General features: G+C 51.2%; 4 protein-coding genes across 4 annotated transcripts; 3 read left to right on the plus strand and 1 right to left on the minus strand.

The window, feature by feature from the left end:
- Positions 1 to 4,446: 4,446 nt before the first annotated feature.
- Positions 4,447 to 5,372, plus strand: LOC108864412 (uncharacterized). The gene is made up of 2 exons (XM_029111794.1): positions 4,447 to 4,717; positions 4,840 to 5,372. The coding sequence occupies exons 1-2, from the start codon at positions 4,447 to 4,449 to the stop codon at positions 5,370 to 5,372; spliced, it is 804 nt and encodes a 267-aa protein (XP_028967627.1).
- A 9,363-nt stretch (positions 5,373 to 14,735) lies between these two features.
- On the minus strand, positions 14,736 to 15,188 carry LOC100902360 (zinc finger BED domain-containing protein 5-like). Its single transcript, XM_003744549.1, has one exon. The coding sequence runs from the start codon at positions 15,186 to 15,188 to the stop codon at positions 14,736 to 14,738; it is 453 nt and encodes a 150-aa protein (XP_003744597.1).
- Positions 15,189 to 16,632: 1,444 nt separating this feature from the next.
- LOC108864413 (protein fosB-like) lies at positions 16,633 to 17,055 on the plus strand. The gene has a single exon (XM_018640002.1). The coding sequence runs from the start codon at positions 16,633 to 16,635 to the stop codon at positions 17,053 to 17,055; it is 423 nt and encodes a 140-aa protein (XP_018495518.1).
- A 35-nt stretch (positions 17,056 to 17,090) lies between these two features.
- On the plus strand, positions 17,091 to 17,507 carry Bacc (nuclear regulator Bacchus). Its single transcript, XM_018640003.1, has one exon. It carries the CDS (start codon positions 17,091 to 17,093, stop codon positions 17,505 to 17,507), a length of 417 nt encoding a protein of 138 aa, XP_018495519.1.
- Positions 17,508 to 19,366: the final 1,859 nt, after the last annotated feature.

The raw sequence follows: 19,366 nt of genomic DNA on the forward strand, positions 1-19,366 counted from the left end.
ACTTAGGTAAATCGTAGTCGGTAGAACACAGACAGCCAACGTAAATTACGGTTCATCGAGGTCCGAATCAGAATGTAAAAGTCACTTGTTATATCCTATATAATATATAATATATTCCGGACGTTCGACTGAATCCGTAATTTGGCGGGAGTGTGGCGGATACCGATCGAGAAATAAACGTTCAATAAAAGTCGGGTCGTCGGGCCAACAGCGTGGGTCGGAAAACATGGGACGGACAGCCACGGGTGGCGACGTGCACGCAACCAACAGGTAGCGCACCACTGGCAGCCGTCGCTGAGAGCAGAGCGAAGCCGAACCCACGTGGCTTGACGACCGCGGTCTCCGAGAATCTGGTGTATTTCCTTGGGGCACCCGCGATCGAAAGGGGTTCGCGACAGAGGTCGTCAAAAGAAGAGGATTCCAATGTGGGCATGTGGCAGCATACATGATCATGATTGGATCCGACAAAGGCACACGACGTATGAGCCACCTCTAGTGCGGGACGATTCATGTGTGATCAACAGTAGGGATAATGGAGCTGGGAAGAGTCGATAGGACTTGTTTGAGTTTCGGTGAGGTTATGGGAGAAAGGTCGTCGAGCCTGGAAAGAGGTAGTACCTCGGACCCATCGCTTCCTTCCGACCAGCCTCTCTTCATACAACGTACGGTCTGACACATTTTGGGGCGAAGGTCCTCCAGGATTGCACCATTCCAAGCCCGTGCGTCCGGAAGCGGAATTCGGGCCAGAAATTCATTACCCAGTCGCTTATCGTCGGCCTTCTGAAATGAAGAGTTCTCCTCATTATCTTCCATCAGGTATTCCATGGACTCCTCGAGAGGGTCATCCGACGCGGAAAGCAGACCGCGATATGGATTCGCCTGACGCATCTTCGCGATGACTGAAGTCGATTCGGAAAAGGTCGAATCCTCGATAAATGACTCACACGTTCGACGTTCTCTTCTCGAGGGCAAGCCGAGGCTTGGCAGGAAATTCCCTCCCGGGAATGAGCTCGTGAAGCACAGAGAAGTCCCGCTCCGCTGTAACTGTGAGTCTCTTTTCCGTCCTACGGAGTTGAAGGGAATACTGAAAACCATTTTGATAGGCATCAACTTATCATGCTTTATTCTCATCAGGCACATTGAATATGCCCAGGACACGATATCCCGAGACTTATGCGTATATAACTTGCTTCTATGGGGTACCCTCAGAAGCCAGAGACCGATGAAGTTATGGGCCTGTAAGGCCCATCGTCGTCGACCTTATCATCATCGATGACAATGATTTCTTCAGCTGCCGAAGCTGGGACTTCGGACTCATCATCCTGCGTCAGATCGATCACGCAGGGTTCCGGAACCTCGATCTGAGCTGGTCCCGGCTGGGCTCCGTTTTCCTCCTGCTCGAGGTCGATGAGGATCTTCCCTCGCTTCGCTGGCCGGTCGTCGTGCACCTGATCGGCCGAGCGCTTCCTCTCGGGCAGCTCTACCCCTCCCAAAGTCCCGAGGTCCGCTACGTCCAACGGCGGGAGGAGGTCCCTCTCCTGTGGGTTCGGGAGCCGCATGTCAGCTAGGAATTTGAGCTCCCAGAGCCCATCAAAGGCCTCCTGCGGCGGAAATGCTCCTCCTCATCTTCTGCCAGAGAGTCCAGGTGCTCCACAAACTTATCGATAGCGTCTGGCTCGGAGGGCAGATCGCGATGAGGATTTGGGTGACGCATGTTCACGAGTAGAGCTGGACTCCGAGATGTTGATGAATCTCCGATGAATGACTCAAACGCTCGGAGTTCGCTTTATATGGGTGACTCCGGGGCGAGTTGAAGAACCCTCTCTCGGAAGAACGCCCGTAATGCATTCCGAAATCCTTCATGGCTTTTCGCCCTTTCTCTTTGCCTCCGGTAATTTTCATTCTTCAATTGATAGGCTTCACCCCGGAACCCCCGCTCCTTCGGGGTCCACGCGGCTGTAGGCGGGGATTCCGAACTCGCCGAAGACATCAGGGGTGTCGGTCCTCGCTGACCTGTTGCTCGGCGTTCCGGGACTTTCGGACGGCATGCAGCATTAATAACTTCGGAGTGTTGAAGCCGTGCGGAGTTGTGGACATAGAAATCATCGACCAAAATAATTCGGGAACTGGGATGGGTAGAATTAATGGGGCGAATTTCACTGAGACTAAGGCCAGGAGGGGAACGTAATCGTTGAGGTATGTATATTCGCTTTCGCGTATCACTGTGCAGTGCACAGTCATACGTTGGGCAAAATCATAATCATGACTATGATTATGACTAAAATCATATTCAAAATCATACACTTGAGAATATCATAACCGTGATTATGATTTCCAGCCAAATCATAATCAAAATCATGAAATCATCATGTTTGGGTTTTAGTCACAGGGAAAATAATAAGATCGATGTGAAAACGATTATTTCGGTCAAGTTTCTTCCGTAGTCGGGGTAACTTGGGGTCGCTGATCATGATTACGAGCTTTTTCCGATATCGGCTGGATACGGAGGGAGCATAACTGACTTATCTCGAACAAGGAAAAATGCGCACAAACCATTGGCGCGATTGTGCGACGACTATCCACACTCGAACTCCCATAATTATTCTATCAAATCAATGTGCACACCGGAAGCGCTCTGAGCATCTGGAGTGCACATTGATTCCTCCTAGATCAGCCGTGCATTGTAGTCTCTATATGTAGCTCCATTCAACGAGACCACGATTTTACGGTCTGCCAGATAAGACCTAAACCAGTCAATTGAAGAGGAGACGAAGCCAAGGTTGGCCAGCGTACGGAGGAGCAAATCATGATTCAGACAGTCGAACGCCTTGGAGAGATCAAGGAAAACACCAACGACGTGGAGCCCAGAGTCCCAAGCATCGTGGATGTACTGGAGGACCTCAAGGAGCGCAGACTCAGTCGATCTGCCACCGACAAAGCCGTGTTGGTGAGGAGATATATAGTCAATCGTAGCCAGGAAGCAATGAAGTTGACGAAGAACACACTTTTCGAGCAGTTTGGCTAGGAATAGAGTAGTGCTGATAGGCCGGAAGTTCGAAGGGTCGTCACGTTCCCCCTTCCCTTTGTATAAGGGAAGGACAATAGCTTCCTTGAAAACTGACGGGAACTGTGAACAGCGCAGAGAAAGATTGAAGACAAAGGCTACAGGTATGCACAGAAATGACATGGAATTACGCAAGATTTTTGAGGGCACTTGTAGAGTTCGAGAAGAGTAGTACTTCGTCGTTTATTCTATGACAACACTCATTTATATAGACATATATAATATATATAGGCAACCCCCGCAAACAAGGGAGCCTTTCGATGTCTGCCGGTTGGCTTCTTGAGGGCGTCTTGACGGCTTTCTCGACGGTTTCTTTGATGTGGTCGCGAAGACGGTAGGACCAGATTCGTCCTTGATTGCTCCGTAATTGAGCTTAGCAGCGCTCGTACGTGTTTCGTACCTCTTCATGTTCAGTCGAACTTCCTCGGCACTGATTGAAGGTTTATCATCGACTGACTTGATGATAACATTGCGTATGCCTTGATATGAGGGATCAGAGACCGAGAGGAGCATGATGAAGATTCGAAGAGCATCCAATGTGAAGTTACTTAGCTCGAAGTCATCTGCTCTGAGAACGGCATGGCTAGCGATCTGCTCAGCGGTCTTCCCAGGAGGAAGGCGATCTTGTAACAATGTCTCGAAGCGGCGACGAAACAGTGACTTTGCAGTGGTGAACATATCCTTCAATACAGGATTTGGCGTACGCAGGATTTTTCTTGGGGGGGGCTAGATCAGGTCTCCGCATGGGGCTGAAATCCAATATGGCGATTCGCTCTTATACTTCAGCATTACGAAGAAACCATCTGGGAGGGGGCTATAGCCCCTTTAGCCCCCCCTGCGTACGCCCCTGCTTCAATATGTCGATGAGGACAGAATATTCCAAACTTTCGGGCTCATTCGGGGAGGTCCTACCCCGCAATTGGGTGTACTCACTTTTGCCCAGAACGCGCAGCAGTAACTGGCGTCGTTCTGTATCAGAGACACATAGAGTTTGAAAATTCTGTTCGTTCTTTGCGAACCATCGTTGGAATGTTGCTCCATTATCCGGATCATATTCGAAAGTGCCAATCAAAGTCAGAGCGTTTGTGAGAGCGACGGCTCTGTCCGTTTCCCGAGAACCTGTCTCTCGTCTTTCTGAGCTTAACAACCGGAGAGCCTCTACGATTTTCTCCAGCAGAGGATCTCTAGCTTGGTTTTCGGGAGGAGCCATCTCACAAGATTAGTCGACTGCGCCAATGTAGAGTTCGAGAAGAGTAGTACTTCGTCGTTTATTCTATGACAACACTCATTTATATAGACACTTAATGCTACGTGTAAGATGGGGATAGGCAAAGACCCTACAGCACTGTATCACGATATCACGAGAACTGCATGGGAGTGTAATGGCTAACAATAAGTGCAACAAGCTGTGGGGCCTGAGCCGGCAGCCGAAGTCCGCTGAAATCATACAGTCCGTAACGGGTAGGAGCCTACCTCGGCCGGTGCCTACCCGTTGGAATAGTTTGTATGATTCTCTCAAGGCTCTCCTCGGGGTGAAGGAAAAAATGCCCGCCTTGATGGCCAGCCTACAGCTCCCGGATAACCTGAACGAAAGCGATTTCTCCCATATACAGGAATACCTTAATTGCTTGGAGCCGATCGCCGTCGCCTTGGGTAAGTTCAAGGCGAGAAGTTCGCTCATTACGGGACACTCCTGCCCTCTCTGATCATGGTAGCGAAGCAACTGGGAGAGGTCACTGAAACAAGCCTTCGAATTCTCCGACCTGTTGCCGAAGGTTTGCTTCAGAGCGTGAGCGACCACTTCAAAGACATCTTCAATATCCGTACAACGGCAGGCCAGAAATGTGCAATCGCAACACTGTCCATGCCTTTGTTTAAAAGATGGCTCCTGCGGCACATTCCCACAGAGGAGAGTCTATACCTCCGCATCCGATTCAAGCAGCTCATTCGCGATCGCCAATCCACGCCTGAAGAAGCCCAAGAATTGCCTGCACCGATGGAAACGGACGATTTTTTCAATTTGGCCGATGATTTCCCGGGAACTTCATCGGCAGCGCCTGTGGATTCATCGGACAGGATCTTGGGCGAGTACTTGAACGACGCCGACCCGGAACTCAGCATGCTGGACAGGCATCCAATAATCAGCGCAATCTTCCGAGAGTATAATACGCAGCCGCCTTCCAGCGCTCAGGCCGAGCGCTTATTTTCATACGCCACCATGGTCAATGCGCCGAAGTCAAACCGTCTTAGCGACGAGAAATTTGAGCAGCGAGTCATTCTACGGCATTTCAATTGTCTTTCCAATTGACTCAATCGTTGGCCAGGAAAAAAAAGATTTTCTAGGGGCTCTGTGGTTCTCATTCCTAGCATGACATAGCATGCACATTGGCTCGACGCAATTTCAGCTTTCAATATTCTAGCTTGTTGAGGAAGCAGCGTTGCTCTCATGCGGTACTCTTGAACTAGACGAATCGATTCCTTCCGGTAGATTATCGGGAGGGAGCTCGAGTTTCATTCAGAGATACATTCTTCCGATGGTGTTTCTGAATGCTTACTCTGATTGTGATTTCGAGGGTTTTGTTTTAAACACGAATAGTCATTCTCTCACGCTTCTAGCACATGAGCTTGGAGAATCCTCTCTTCTCGGCTGGAACTGTTCGACGAAGATGAGAGAGCATGGAGAGAGCTCCTTTAAATTGGCTTTCTCACACAGGACGCGACGTCGTGAATGACTTAACAAGATGGGATATCGGAGGTTTCTTCACGCTGAAATCCGAATCTCCCCTCTCCACTCCATAAGCTATTGGTGCTGCGGGTGGCAGCTGTGGAAAGTGTCGGCTGCGGTGAGAAACGAAGTTCTCGACCCGTCTCTTGGGAGACCATGTGATTCTGCGTCCAATAGACCTGTTATTTTCCCTGCTCCCCCCTCTGATTATCTCAAAGCCTTCAGCCACCAGAACCTCGTCTATTGCGTTTGCAAAGGGTAGGGAAAATCCTTTTGGCGGAATCGGACCTAGGATATCTCATCCGGTTAGATTTCCCGAGGCATTCGTAATCGCTTATCGGCTCCTCCACGACGCCGAGCCCGGTAGAGTTTGTGAATTGTATGATACGTTCCATCAACTGTTTCCGAGGCTAGTGTATCATCTTCGGCCGGTATGGGGAATCTGATGTCAGAATCGTGATCAGCGACCCCAAAAACCCCCGACTACATATATAGCTCGACCAATATAATTGTTTCTGCGCCAATCCTGTGATTTTTCCTGTGATTTTCCCGTGATTTTGACTATGATTTTGACTAAAATCATAATTAAAATCATGGAAATCTCGTGTATGATTTTTAATCAAAATCATGATAATGATTGTGATTTTTCCTCACTTCTCGAAGAGGCCGATCGAGGGACCGAGACCAGATTTTTTCTGTCGAAAAAAATGGGCTTTGGAAAACGGGACGTATTCTGGTCAATGAGCCGGCAGCGACTTCTCACCTGGAGCACTTTTCTCAATGGGGGCGGAAATCGAGCTACCGATCCCATTCTAGTAGGCCGCGGAGCTGAAGGCAAAGGCTCTCGGATCATGAATCCTTTGGTTGGCCACTGGCTCCGCGCAATGGATTCACTTCTTCGAGCGGAGTTCCTCAGTATTGGTTTTTCTTTCAGGTCTCACTCGAGTCTTATTGACGCGACATGGACTTCGGAGTCATCGCCCGTGAAGAGCTCGTCGGCAGGTCGGCTTATATCTTCCTCTGTAGAAAACATGTATGGATAACAATACTCATTTGGACCTCCAATGGAGAGCTGACTCCGATATTTTCGTAAATGAAGGTTCAGCCTGCTCGACTGCGGGATTTTCATCGCCATGCTGGCGATGTCCGGTGCGCTGGGACTGTACTGCGCATTCAACGGCGGGCCGCAAAACACGACCCGGCAGTTGTTGGTGGCAGATGGCCGCCTGCCGCCAATACTGGCGAGCACGTCGCTGATGGCGTCATTCATATCGGCGTCATTCATCCTCGGTAAGCCGCCTCGGGCATCGCGCTCAAAGGATTGTCGAATGCGGTTCCCAACGAGCGATATTCGGGAGGAGCTCTTCACTCCGCAGCCTCTCGATTCCGACTCAGGATCCTTGATCTCCGCAGGGAACGTGGCCGAGGTCTACCAGTACGGCACAATGTACATGTTTACATTGCTGTCGTACGTAATAACCATACCCTTCACAGCGCACCTGTTCATGCCAGTGTTCTACAACAGCGGAACGCTGAGCTGCTACGAGGTTTGTTTGTTAACAGCTAAGCTTGGGAAAAATTATGAAAGCGAATCAATGAACTTCAGCAACGAATATCGTTTCAGTACTTGGAGCGCCGCTTCAATCGTACTCTCCGCATTCTTGCGGTGGTGGCCTACATAGCGCAGACGTTGATCTACATCGCCATCCAGCTCTATGCCCCCGCGTTGGCGTTGTCGAATGGTATGCAATGACTGAGGAATATCTATATCTGTGTACGAAACCATCACCGCGAAGATTCGAGCATAGAACACGTTGAATACGGTTTTCCGCATACTTTCAGTGACGGGTATGGGAATCTGGACAGCGCTGATTGCCATCGGTGTGGTTTGCACCATCTACACATCGGTCGGCGGAATAAAGGCTGTGGTCTACACAGACACTTTCCAGGTAAGTCGACGCTCCGAATTGTAGGCATATTCTTCTCTTTTGGACATCGACCAAGCTCAGCTTCCTAGACTCTCGGTCGCAGAATGTGGAATGGAGACTGATCTCTGATTTTTCGTTCAGGCCGTATGCATGATCATCGCCCTGATGATCATTGTCGTCGTCGGCATCGATCGGGTCGGAGGCCTCGCTGTCGTGTGGGACATCGCGATGAAAGGAGATCGCATCCACTTCGACGAGTAAGTGGAAGCCTCGTATTCCATTGCGGAACTGTCGATATTAGGAGCTAGAAATTAAAAGCTCGGAATCTCGAATGAGCAAACCTTGATCGATGAACTAAACCACGCATTTCCAGGACTGATCCTAATCCGACAGTACGGCACTCGATCTGGGGTCTCGTCATCGGGAGCTCATTCTCCAACTTGGCTTCTTACGCTACGAACTAAATGATGGTTCTTAGGTACCACACCGTATCATCACTGCCAAGAGCCAAGCTGTAAGTGGATTTTTAGAAAATCACCGACAAGGCCGATAGACATGAACGATGGGCAATGCATCTGAGACTTTGATCATCCTTTTTAGGGTTGTCTGGGGAAATCTCCCGCTGCTGGCAATCGTCCTGATGTTTTCTTGCTTCTCGGGATTAATGACGTACGCATTCTTCCACGGATGTGATCCCGTCGCGACGAAATTGATCAGCAGCCATGACGAGCTCCTCCCGCACTTCGTGATGGTCGTCTTGGGGGAGACCAGAGGCCTCCCAGGCGTATTCGCTACTGGGATTTTCGCCGCCTCGCGTAGGTGAGCTGACTTTTGTGGTTTGACAGAGTTCCACATCGATATGGATCAATATCGACTCCAACAAATGATCGAGAAAGAAACAGGAGATCGAGACGGTGAGCATTCGCTTATCTTCACAGTTCGATATCATCGGCTATCAATTCGCTGGCGAACGTCTGCTACATGGACATCATCTGTTTGATGTGGCCCAAGATCTCCAACGAGACCGGCGCTCGTATAATCAACGCCCTCGGTGAGTGAGCGCGGAGGCAGGTTTTCCCCAATCGCCTGATCCCTCCATGAAGGGAATCGATGAAGTTCAGCGGGGACTAAATTTTCGTCTACTTCCCAGGAGTCGCTTGTGGCATCCTTTCCATGCTCCTCGTACTCTTCGCTCAGAGTATGGGCGACGTGTTGAAAGCGACCGATGTCATAAACTCCGGATTGGGCGGTCCTCTGTTGGGGGTCTTCTCCGTTGCCATGTTCCTCCCATTCGTCAACTCGACGGGTATGTACATATGCCCGAGGACTCAGTCAAATCAGCGGAGACCGGAAGCTTGATAGTGAATTGATTCCAAGAACTATGGATCGTTGTCGGTATTGTTGACCATCAGACTCTGGGTCATTGTGATGAACTCTTTTTTTTTTCAGGCGCCACCGTGGGGCTTCTCGCTTCCCTCGTCGTGTCCCTCTGGCTCAACGTCGGCTCTCTCTTCTAGGGAGGAAAAATTATCAACGAGGCTGAGCGCTGGCTTCGGAAAAAGCAAAAAAAATCCCGCCGAGCCCTGCGCCACCCCGCAGTCCCGCCGGCGAGATCGTCGGGGATCGCGAAACGGCGAGGGATGCGCTATCGAAAGCCGCGAATAGTTCGGTCGCGCGATATACCGAGGAGTTTCCGTAACGCCTCGCAAAATCACGGCGGCGACATACCGTGGAGCCGTAGCATCCTACGGCAGCGACATACCCTGGCTCCGTAGAAAATTACGAAACCGTACACCGTAGTCCGTAGTGCCGTAGTACGGCCGGTCGCCCTAGTGCCGTATTTCGACCGTCCGCCGAAGCCCGTCTAGCCGTACTACGGCCGCTTCCGTAGAGCCGTAGCTCCGTACTACGGCGGATTATCGTAGACCGTAGTACGGTGCCGTGGTCTTAATAGACCTCCCCACCGTAGTACGGTCTCCGGAAATCGGCCGTACTACGGCTCTACGGACTACGGAGATGCGCCTTAGTACGGCGCTACGGACTACGGTGAAAAGTCGCCGTAGTTTTCTACGGCGCAGCGAACTGAGGCGAGCGATCCTCATAGTCCGCATGTCGAGGAGTATTGGCGGAGTCGAGCCCAGGCTCCATAGACTTTTCCCCTCGAAGCGGCTCTCCGAATACATGCGGAGACCAGTCCGAGGTGGATTTGACGCAGTAGATTGAGGAAAACTTGACTATTTGATATTTGTTTGAAGAGCATCAAGCTCTTGCATTCTGTTGTGACAGCGTTGTCGTTGGGAAGTGCGATTGCAAGAAGAATTAGGAGAAGTCATGAGTCATGGGTCATCATCAGGTCATCAATGATATCTGACCGGAGGATGGAGAATATAGAAACTTCTCAGGACGTCGATGCTAAGAGACCACCCCGAGGCTTGCGAAGATTCGAAAATTGTAATTAGACGATTAAGATCCCCAGCTCCCGAGCGTGCTATCATGACGCCGAAGATCCAAAACTCGAACATCATTCTCGAATCTCAAACATAACGCCAGGCAAGGCAGGCTTCAACTTCAAATCGATATCCTTGTAGCGGCTCTTTATCCGAGTCGTTAGGATCGATCGAAATATCCGCAATTTCTCTCGGCTTGAGTTCCTCAATTCCGAATCCGTTGACTACTCCATCGATATCCCTCCGCGGATTCATCAAAATTCCATCCCGAAACGAAGTGGAATTCATCCTCCAAAGGTTTCGCGTATCAAAATAGCGACATGATAAAGACTCGGAGATTAGCTTGGTCAGTCGATGCGCAGAGCGATCATGCAAATGTCCGCATCGGCACCTCGTATCTGCTCAGTCAAAATTCGAAATCGCGACCATATCCCAAAGTGAGCTCGGCATTACGGTCATCGTGTGAGCTTCGTAAGAGTCGACAAGTAGAGCCCCCAGTCTTCAATAGTTCAAGAATACACGAATCACTTACTGTCCGTGTCTGCAAGATAGCCATAGTAAGTTCAGCCCGAGTATTATAGAGAGCCCGATGACATGCCTTCTGAAAAAGTTCCCATCGACGAGAATTCGGGAACTCATGTTCTCGATCTCCATCAGATGCCGCCCAAAAAGCGTCAAAGACTCGATGGTTAGTCCCTAATTCCTGATGCTAGTGGAGTGATGGGATCTCAAGCATGCGATGCTTCCGCGGTGAGACAGCCGATGGTCTCCACCGAGTGAGAGTACTCTATGAAAATCCTCTCGTTTCTCAGATTCGCTGAGAGAAGAGAGTATCAGTTGTGCAACCCCCTTGACCGACGCGAATCCGCAATCCCAATCGGACTCTTCAGGATCTGATCAACTCGACAGTAATGCAGACATGTCAGATGATTTTGTCTGAAGTATTTGAGGATGACAGACCAGTTTCTAATTTTTTTCTTGTCTTGCGCGTCAGATCCCATTTGGAAACATTTTGAGAAAATCAGTGACCTTCAAGCGAGATGCAGATCGTGCCCGAAGATCTTGTCGACGAACAAGAAGAGTTATAGCGGATTACGGGGGCATCTAGCCTTGCACGAGAAGGACGGCCCCGTTGTGAACAGGCTAGCACTGAAGAGTTGGCTCATTGCGAGCATGATCTCCGTGCTGAACATTCCGTGCCAAGTCTTCGGCTCATTGATCATGAGGTGCCTCTTCTGGCTCGCTCGCCTGGGCCTTGTGAGTGACCAATTAGCCCGACGAACCCTGGACTGCGAGGCGGAGTAAGTCTGAGAGAACTAAGCTGAGCCATAATCGCGCGCGGTCTCTATTCCGACGGATATATTGGATGCATGCTATGTCGACTCTCAGACGAGTGGAACATTCGATTTACAGACGGGTCAAACAAGATATTGAGGAAGCCATTTCGGAGCTCAAGAATGCGGGAGCCGTGTTCACCTTAACTGCTGATGAGTGGACGCATCAGCAAAAGGGATTCTTGGGTTATAGTCCGAACCAGGAAAACGAAGTGAACAAACAATTACTCTCAAAGCTTGGGGTGATGAGAATCTTCAGATTAGCAGATAGGATGATTCACATGACTAATAGTCGGGTGGATAATTCAGGTGTTACTTTACACTGCTCTCGTCCGGTTCCGAAACTCGGGAGAAAATCTGTGAGTTTAATGTCCAGATTCACCGAACAAGCGAATGTCTCGACCATCGAGCAGGCTTTGGAGACATCACTGGCGAACTTGGACCTGGAGCTGACGGATATAAGCGGGTTGAAAAGTGATGCAGCCTCTGTAATGCGCAAACTTGGGAGAAACTTGGAGAGAGCCGTAGCTCCAAAACCGTTTTATCATCAGCTTTGTCTAGCTCACGGGCTTCATTTGGCGGTGTTGGATGCCATGAAGATATCAGGAACCCTACATTCAAGAGTGGAAACTCCGGAGACTGACGATGAGCAAGACACGGAACCCTTGACATTGGTAGATGCGGCTGAGAATGGTGGAATCGACAACGGAGACATCGGAGGTAGAGCATTCCCAGAACACTTGGCTCATTATTCGATAATTTCGAGATTCTTAGATTTTGATAGAGAGAACCGTTCCACTACTTCAGAGTCCTCCGAAAGCAGAGACTCAGAGGAATCGGAAACGGCACATTCGGATGATGGCAGCGATGACGGGTTCACATTTAGGTCGGCGGCGACCCTTGTGAAGAAGATCCGCGACGAAGTTCGAAAATTTCAAAAAAGTGGGACGAAGAATGATCGCTTGATGTCAGTCGCCAAAGAATTGGGGGGAGCAACCATGATGAAGCTCGTCCTCGATGTCAAATCACGCTGGAACAGTACTTTACGAATGCTCCGCAATTTTCTCGTTTTCGAAAACGCCATCCGGAAAGTTCTCGGCCCCGACTTCCCTCTTACGAAGACTGAACTTCTGGAAGTCTCAGAATTAGTCAGAGCTCTTTCACATGTCGAGCAGTGCAGCAAGCGACTATCAATGCAAAATCTCACCTTTTACAATGCTGATTGTGCTTTGCAAGTAAGTTTCTTCCACTCAAGGAAGCCCTGGCTTTCCGGCGAGACTCGACCAATTATTATTTGAGACTAAATATTCTCTCGTCTTAGGCGATGGTGCGTGAATTGAGGGAAACAGATCAGAGTTTGCGGGGACGCTCGTCCGCCGACTTAATCTCCGCATCCTCCAGCGGAGGGGTGTGCCAATGCGATTGTCGAGATACATCCACGAAAAGGGTGAAGAAGCTGATCTCGAAACTTGGTTGGCGGAGGCTCGCGATAGGGCAGCTCTTGAGGGGGAGGCTAGAATGTGCGCCTCATTCGCTTCCACGGGCAACATCGAGACAGAGATCCGGGGGTTCACCGTGACCGGAGCGACCGATTGGCCCGAGAACCAGGCTGACGATGACCTGGACGAGTTCGAGATTTCGTTGCGAGCTGATCAGGGCAAGAAAGTCGCGAGTGGAATACCCACGAAGGAGCTAATGAAACTCCACAAGAAGGGAGTGGATGTGCTCCCAGGAAAGATGATCGAAACAATCAACGCCGTGCAGCCGACGAGCGTTCCGGCTGAAAGACTATTCAGCAGAGCCCGCCATGCGCGGCGTTACTGCCAGGAAAGTCAATCGGATGAGCGTTTCGCCGATATCCTATTGCTGAAGGATATTTTCCTTTCTAGTAAGCCCTGGCAAAAGTTTAACGAAGACCACGACATAACTGAAGGCTGCCATCTCCGCTACGACGACAATAAGCAATAAGAATTCATATATATCCTCTTCTGTATAGTATCCCGAAAGATAAGGTTCGTCTATTTTGATGAATGTGGTCCTCATGTTCGTGAGGCGGCAAGACCGTCCTTAGAGAACTACAGCGGGACGACACCGTGGACCGTGTAGCCGTAGTGCGGTCCATTACCGTAGTCCGTATGGCCGTAGAAAACTTCGGCGGAAGCTCACCGTAGTTCGCAAAGCCTGACTACGTTGGGGTCCCGTAAAATCCGTAACGCCGTAGGACCGTAACTCCCGAGTACGGCAGATTCCCGTAGACCGTAGTACGGTGGGGAGGTCTTCCAGAGCTGCACGGCAGAGAAGGCGGAAGGAAGAAAATGCTACCGATGTGGAGCCGAAGGCCACATAGCCAAGGAGTGCAGCGCCGCCCCGAAGTGCTACATATGTGTGTGGAGCTGAGGGACACCGAGCCGACTCCCGGGGATGTTCGAAGCAGAAAGAGCCGGAGTTGAAACACGCGGTGGAGCCGCCCGAACAGGCCGAAGGGGCTCTGAAGAGAAGGCCACGGAAGCGGAGAGGGAACAAGCACAAGGAGGTGGCAGAGTTCGAGGAAGAGGCGACGGAAATGGCAGCTGTGGTAAAAGAAGTACCGCCCGCCGGCCAGCACGCAAAGGAAGAAGGAATGGAGGCAGCAGCTGGGGAAGAAGAAGTACCGGATGCTGCCCAAGAAACGGAGGGAACGGGAGTAGGGGGCGAAGTACCGACTAAGCGAAACACTCAGAGGGACGCAGAGGAACCAGGGCAGAAACACCCAATAAATGATGACGATGATCGAGGCTCTGCAATGCATCACTAACAGGTGTAAGGAGGCCCACGACCTTCTAGAGCAGGCATCGGCAACCTTTTTTTCTCGCGGCCCAATTTTTTCTTCTCGCGGCCCAAGCCGGAGACTACGAGTAAACGCGGATCCCTGCTCGAGTCTGCATATCCCTTGACCTTCATGCACATTTTTGCAGACTTCTGCACACTTCTGCGTGCTTCTGCCTTTCCTTCAAATCCCTGAATCCGAACGCGTACTTATGCATTTCTATGTATTTCTATACACCTTCATGCACGCTTCTCCATTCTCTGCGTTCTTCTGCATACTTTTGCAAACGTCATGCGTCTCGTGCATTTTCCGCGCATACTCCGTGCATATCCCTTCTGCAGACATTTAGACCTTGAATCATTATATCACGCGATACACGAGAAAACGATTGAATTTATTCGTCGTAGTATTCTCAAACTTGGCTTAGGCTCTTAATGCGATCGTTGTTGCTGAACATCCTCAATGAGCTCTTCGAAACGCGGTTCGATCCGCGATACCTGGATCCGAAGCTGAGCTTCGAGATTCTCATCGGTCTGCCGGCTTCGCTCCTTCGTTTTGACGAAAACCATATGCGAAAATGTCGACTCGCACAAGTATGATGTGGCGAAGGGAACCAGCTTCTTCAGAGCTTTCATCGCGAGGGACTCGTATGGAACCGCAGCTGCGGTCCACATCGCGGATGTCCCTTTCTGATGGTGTATCGAGCGTAGGAGATTGTCGCAGCTTACTTCGATGAGGCTTTCTTTCTCTGAGGCGCTCAACTTATCTGGCATGCGATGTATATCCACGTAAAAAGGATTCTCGACCCATGTATCGTCGGTAAGATCTTCGCTCGGGAGATAATCATCGAATTGATCTTGTAGCTGTCGTAGGTGCTGTGCCATCAGGCAAACTAACTGAGGATCTCTCCCTTCGAGCGAGAAAACTTCTGAAGTTTTGGGGAAAAATTAAAAGGTTCCATCCGAATATGCCCGTGATTTCTTGTTCTTCTTTTCTCTTCCGAGCGCTCCTCTCCGATCGGAAATACTATACCATAACACTCGGCTCTGCTTTCGTTGCGCGGGCTCTCGGTCGAATCAATGGATAGACTGAATGGCTTGAGGGAAGGGGCTCAAAGAAAATCAGACCGTTGCCCACTGAATATGGAGTCAGGGCCCGGGGTCTACGGTCTACGGATATAGGGGCTCCAATGGGAAGCAGGGCCGCGGCCGATTGTGCGAAGGGCCGCGGCCCAATGTGTATAGGGTCTGCTGAGTATAGGGTCGCGGCCCAAAGACTAGAAGAGGGGTTGGCAAAGCGGCCCATCGGATCAGGGCCGCGGCCCGAAGGTTTCCGAAGGGGTCGGCACGGTGGCCGATCGGATCAGGGCCGCGGCCCAAAGGTTTCCGAAGGGGTCGGCACGGCGGCCGATCGGATCAGGGCCGCGGCCGATCGGATCAGGGCCGCGGCCCAAAGGCTTCAGAAGGGGTCGGAACGGCGGCCCATCGGATCAGGGCTGCGGCCCAAAGGCTTCAGAAGGGGTCGGCACAGCGGCCCACCAGAAAATGATCCGCGGCCCACCAGAAAATGATCCGCGGCCCTGAGGTTGCCGACCCCTAAAACTAGAGAACACACTGGAAGCAACCGGGTACGATCTCGCTCTTGTGAGCGAACCTAACCGCGCTCGGATGCGAGGAGGCAATTGGGAGGTCGACCAGCGAGAAGATGCAGCCATACGGGTGTCGAGGGACCTGAAAGGAAAGGTTAGAGCGACAGGAAGAGGAAACGGATTTGTGCGGGCCGATGTCGGAGTGGCTGTTGTCCACATACCATTGAGCCGTAGCATTCTACGGCAGCGACATACCTTGGCTCCGTAGAAAATTACGGAACCGTACACCGTAGTCCGAAGTGCCGTAGTACGGCCGGTCGCCGTAGTGCCGTATTTCGACCGTCCGCCGTAGCCCGTATAGCCGTACTACGGCCGCTTCCGTGGAGCCGTAGCTCCGTCCTACGGCGGATTATCGTAGACCGTAGTTCGGTGCCGTGGTCAGGCTGCACTCCTTGGCTATGTGGCCTTCGGCTCCACATCGGTAGCATTTTCTTCCTTCCGCCTTCTCTGCCGTGCAGCTCTGACTCTGACAGCTTTCGCCGGGGCTGTCCATGTTTTCAGACCTCAAGCGGCCGTGTTCCGAGAAATATCGAACGTGCCTCACCGGCGAGAACGATCGTCGAACCTAGCAGGGTCGTTCCCGCAGAGGCTGCGGGAACTTCATCAACGAATCCCGCGGGTCCCTCAAGCTTCGACAAGCTCCAGGACAAACGAGCGAGGAATCGCATCGCTACAGCAAAATGTCGCCAGAAGAAATTGAGCTCATCGCCGAACTCAGAGAATCCATCGCCAGGCACACATCTGGGACATCCCCCACGCTGCAGGCATGCGCGACAGCGTCGGCGCACGCTGGAGAGCTCGACGGTTCAGATTCCAACGCGAGCTCTGAACCTTCAGGAGTGCCCAGCACAAGCGCAGAACCTCCATCGGTGGCGGGGACATCCAATGTGACTCCCGCACAATCTTCGCGGAGCGCCAGACGGAGATCTGCCAACCTCACTACTCCTGAGAAGCTCGAAGACAGGAGGGCGAGGAATCGCATTGCGGCAGCCAAGTGTCGCAAGAAGAAACTTGACCTGATCGCCAGTCTTCAGCATCAGAAAGCCCTTCTGGAACGAGGGCAGAGTGTTTCGAGCATCGAGAGCGATGAGTCACAGGATTAGCCCCTTCTACATCGGTCCTGTAACTCCTGAGCCTTATGACTTCGTGCGATGAGCACGGATCGAGCTCTGATCCGTGCTCGCCATCGTGCTCTGAGCCGGCTTCGGAAAAAGCGAAAAAAATCCCGCCGAGCCCTGCGCCACCCCGCAGTCCCGCCGGCGAGATCGTCGGGGATCGCGAAACGGCGAGGGATGCGCCATCGAAAGCCGCGAATAATTCGGTCGCGCGAGATATCAAAGAGAAGGTGGAAGAAGCCGCGGACCATGTCGCAAAAGAGGCTGCCCCGGAGAAAACTTCGAGCAAGGACACGGAAAAACCGCGAGACTCGAAGAAAGTTTCCGTGAAACCTTCAGACTGTGTTCAAAATGAACAGAGAGACAGCGAGAAAGACAAGAAATCTGCGAGGAAGAAATTGGATCATCATCATCATCATAAACTCTTTTTATTTACATAAAAAGGGGGGGGGGTGTATAGCATTTGATATAGGCATGGAGGGGCCTAGGGGTTTCTGAGGTATCTGGAGACCCTCCAAGCGAAAAAGTTGTTGACTGTGTTGTTCGGAGCGATTTTCTTCGAGGAGTAGGTAACTCCCGACCGCCTCGGGTTGAGGTCAACCCTGAAGAAGGTGTCGGCACTTTCAGTCTTGATAATTTTGGAAAAGAAGCGCATATCGGCCTCACGATGGAGTGTGGCGATTGCCTCGGGGGCGATCTGCATTGGATCGACACCACAGCGAGTAGCCTTTATCCTAACGAAGCGTCTTTGCACCGACTCGAGGAGTCCAATGTCGACTAGAAGATACAGAGACCAGACTTGGGAACAGTAGAGTAGCCGTGAGACAACAAATGCGCGGTAGAGCTCCATGTAGAACTCGGGTCGCCTTGAGATGAATGCTCGGAGGAGGAGGTTGCAGACCGAACTGGTGGACCTCACCAACTCAGCGACGTGGAGTCGAAACGAGAGAGAGGGATCGACAATGACTCCCAAGTCTTTGACGGACTCCGCCTCCCTGAGAATGTTTCCGTTGAGCGTATAGATGAAGGGATTTGGTCCGGTCTTCAGGACCAGGCATTTGGGCTCAGATAGGGACAAGCAGTTCACGATCGCCCACCTGGCGATGTGGTCAGAGGCCCGCTGTAGCGCCTCACAGTCTTCCTCGGATGCAATTTCATTGTAAGCCTTGAGGTCGTCTTGAGGCGAATAGTTTATATTTGACTGTGGTCGGGATCACTTCCTTCAGATCAAGGATGAAGATCGACCACAACATCGGACCCAAGCACGATCCCTGTGGCACGCCTGACGTGCAGCTGCCAGGAGATGAGATAACATCGTCAATCCTGAGTCGGAACGTCCTTTCGGAGAGATAGGCCTGACATCATTTTATAATGGAGGGGTCAAAACAAAACTTGTATAGTTTTGAGATGAGTAGATTATGGTTCACCCTGTCAAATGCTTTTGTGAAGTCATAATGAATGCAGTGCACTTGCTTTTTGCTCGATAGGGCCATACCCCAGTCTTGCATCACAGCGAGTAGCTGGGAGGTGGTAGACCTCCCCTTCATAAAACCATGTTGGTTTTTGTCGATGAGACCGTTTGGAGCGAGGTGGGTATGCATCGCATCAACGAGTAATCTTTCCATAATCAGGCATTTCGATCCATGATGTCCGAAAACCCGGAGATTCCCTACCTGTTCCGAATGCCTCAGAATCTGCGAAAAATACTCGCTTCAATTGAGAGAGACACCGAAGTGATTATTGATATTATGAGAACTCTTGAGGCATTCGCCAACTAGGAGATCGAGATTTTGAGAGCCTCAACGAACGAAATTCATTCCCTCCACGGAGCAGGGAGAGACGAATTTTGAACGGTTCGTCCCATCCGTAATGCTAATTCCAGATGGAATACGAATTGGAGACCTAACTGCCCCGAGAGAGACGTATTCGCTTTCGCGTATCACTGTGCACCTCTTCTAGGGAGAAAAAATTATCAACGAGGCTGAGCGCTGGCTTCGGGAAAACAAAAAAAACCCCGCCGAGCCCCGCGCCACCCCGCAGTCCCACCGGCGAGATCGTCGGGGATCGCGAAACGGCGAGGGATGCGCTGTCGAAAGCCGCGAATAATTCGGTCACGCGAGATATCAGAGAGAACGTGGAAAAGGCCGCAGACCATGTCGCAAGAGAGGCTGCCCCGGAGAAAACTTCGAGCAAGGACACGGAAAAACCGCGAGACTCGAAGAAAGTCTCCGTGAAACCCTCAGACTGTGTTCAAAACGAACAGAGAGACAGCGAGATAGACAAGAAATCCGCGAGGAAG

The sequence above is a fragment of the Galendromus occidentalis genome, unplaced genomic scaffold, assembly GCF_000255335.2.
Source record: "Galendromus occidentalis unplaced genomic scaffold, Mocc_1.1 scf7180000077470, whole genome shotgun sequence".
Classification (NCBI taxonomy): Eukaryota; Metazoa; Arthropoda; class Arachnida; order Mesostigmata; family Phytoseiidae; genus Galendromus; species Galendromus occidentalis.

Excerpts from the sequence above, each read along its gene's own strand:
- LOC108864412 (XM_029111794.1), top strand. The coding sequence starts at position 4,447 with ATGGCTAACAATAAGTGCAACAAGCTGTGGGGCCTGAGCCGGCAGCCG. Across the intron at positions 4,718-4,839 it reads GCCGATCGCCGTCGCCTTGG|GTTTGCTTCAGAGCGTGAGC; the intron begins GTAAGTTCAAGG and ends CTGTTGCCGAAG.
- LOC100902360 (XM_003744549.1), bottom strand. The coding sequence starts at position 15,188 with ATGGCACAGCACCTACGACAGCTACAAGATCAATTCGATGATTATCTC.
- LOC108864413 (XM_018640002.1), top strand. The coding sequence starts at position 16,633 with ATGTCGCCAGAAGAAATTGAGCTCATCGCCGAACTCAGAGAATCCATC.
- Bacc (XM_018640003.1), top strand. The coding sequence starts at position 17,091 with ATGACTTCGTGCGATGAGCACGGATCGAGCTCTGATCCGTGCTCGCCA.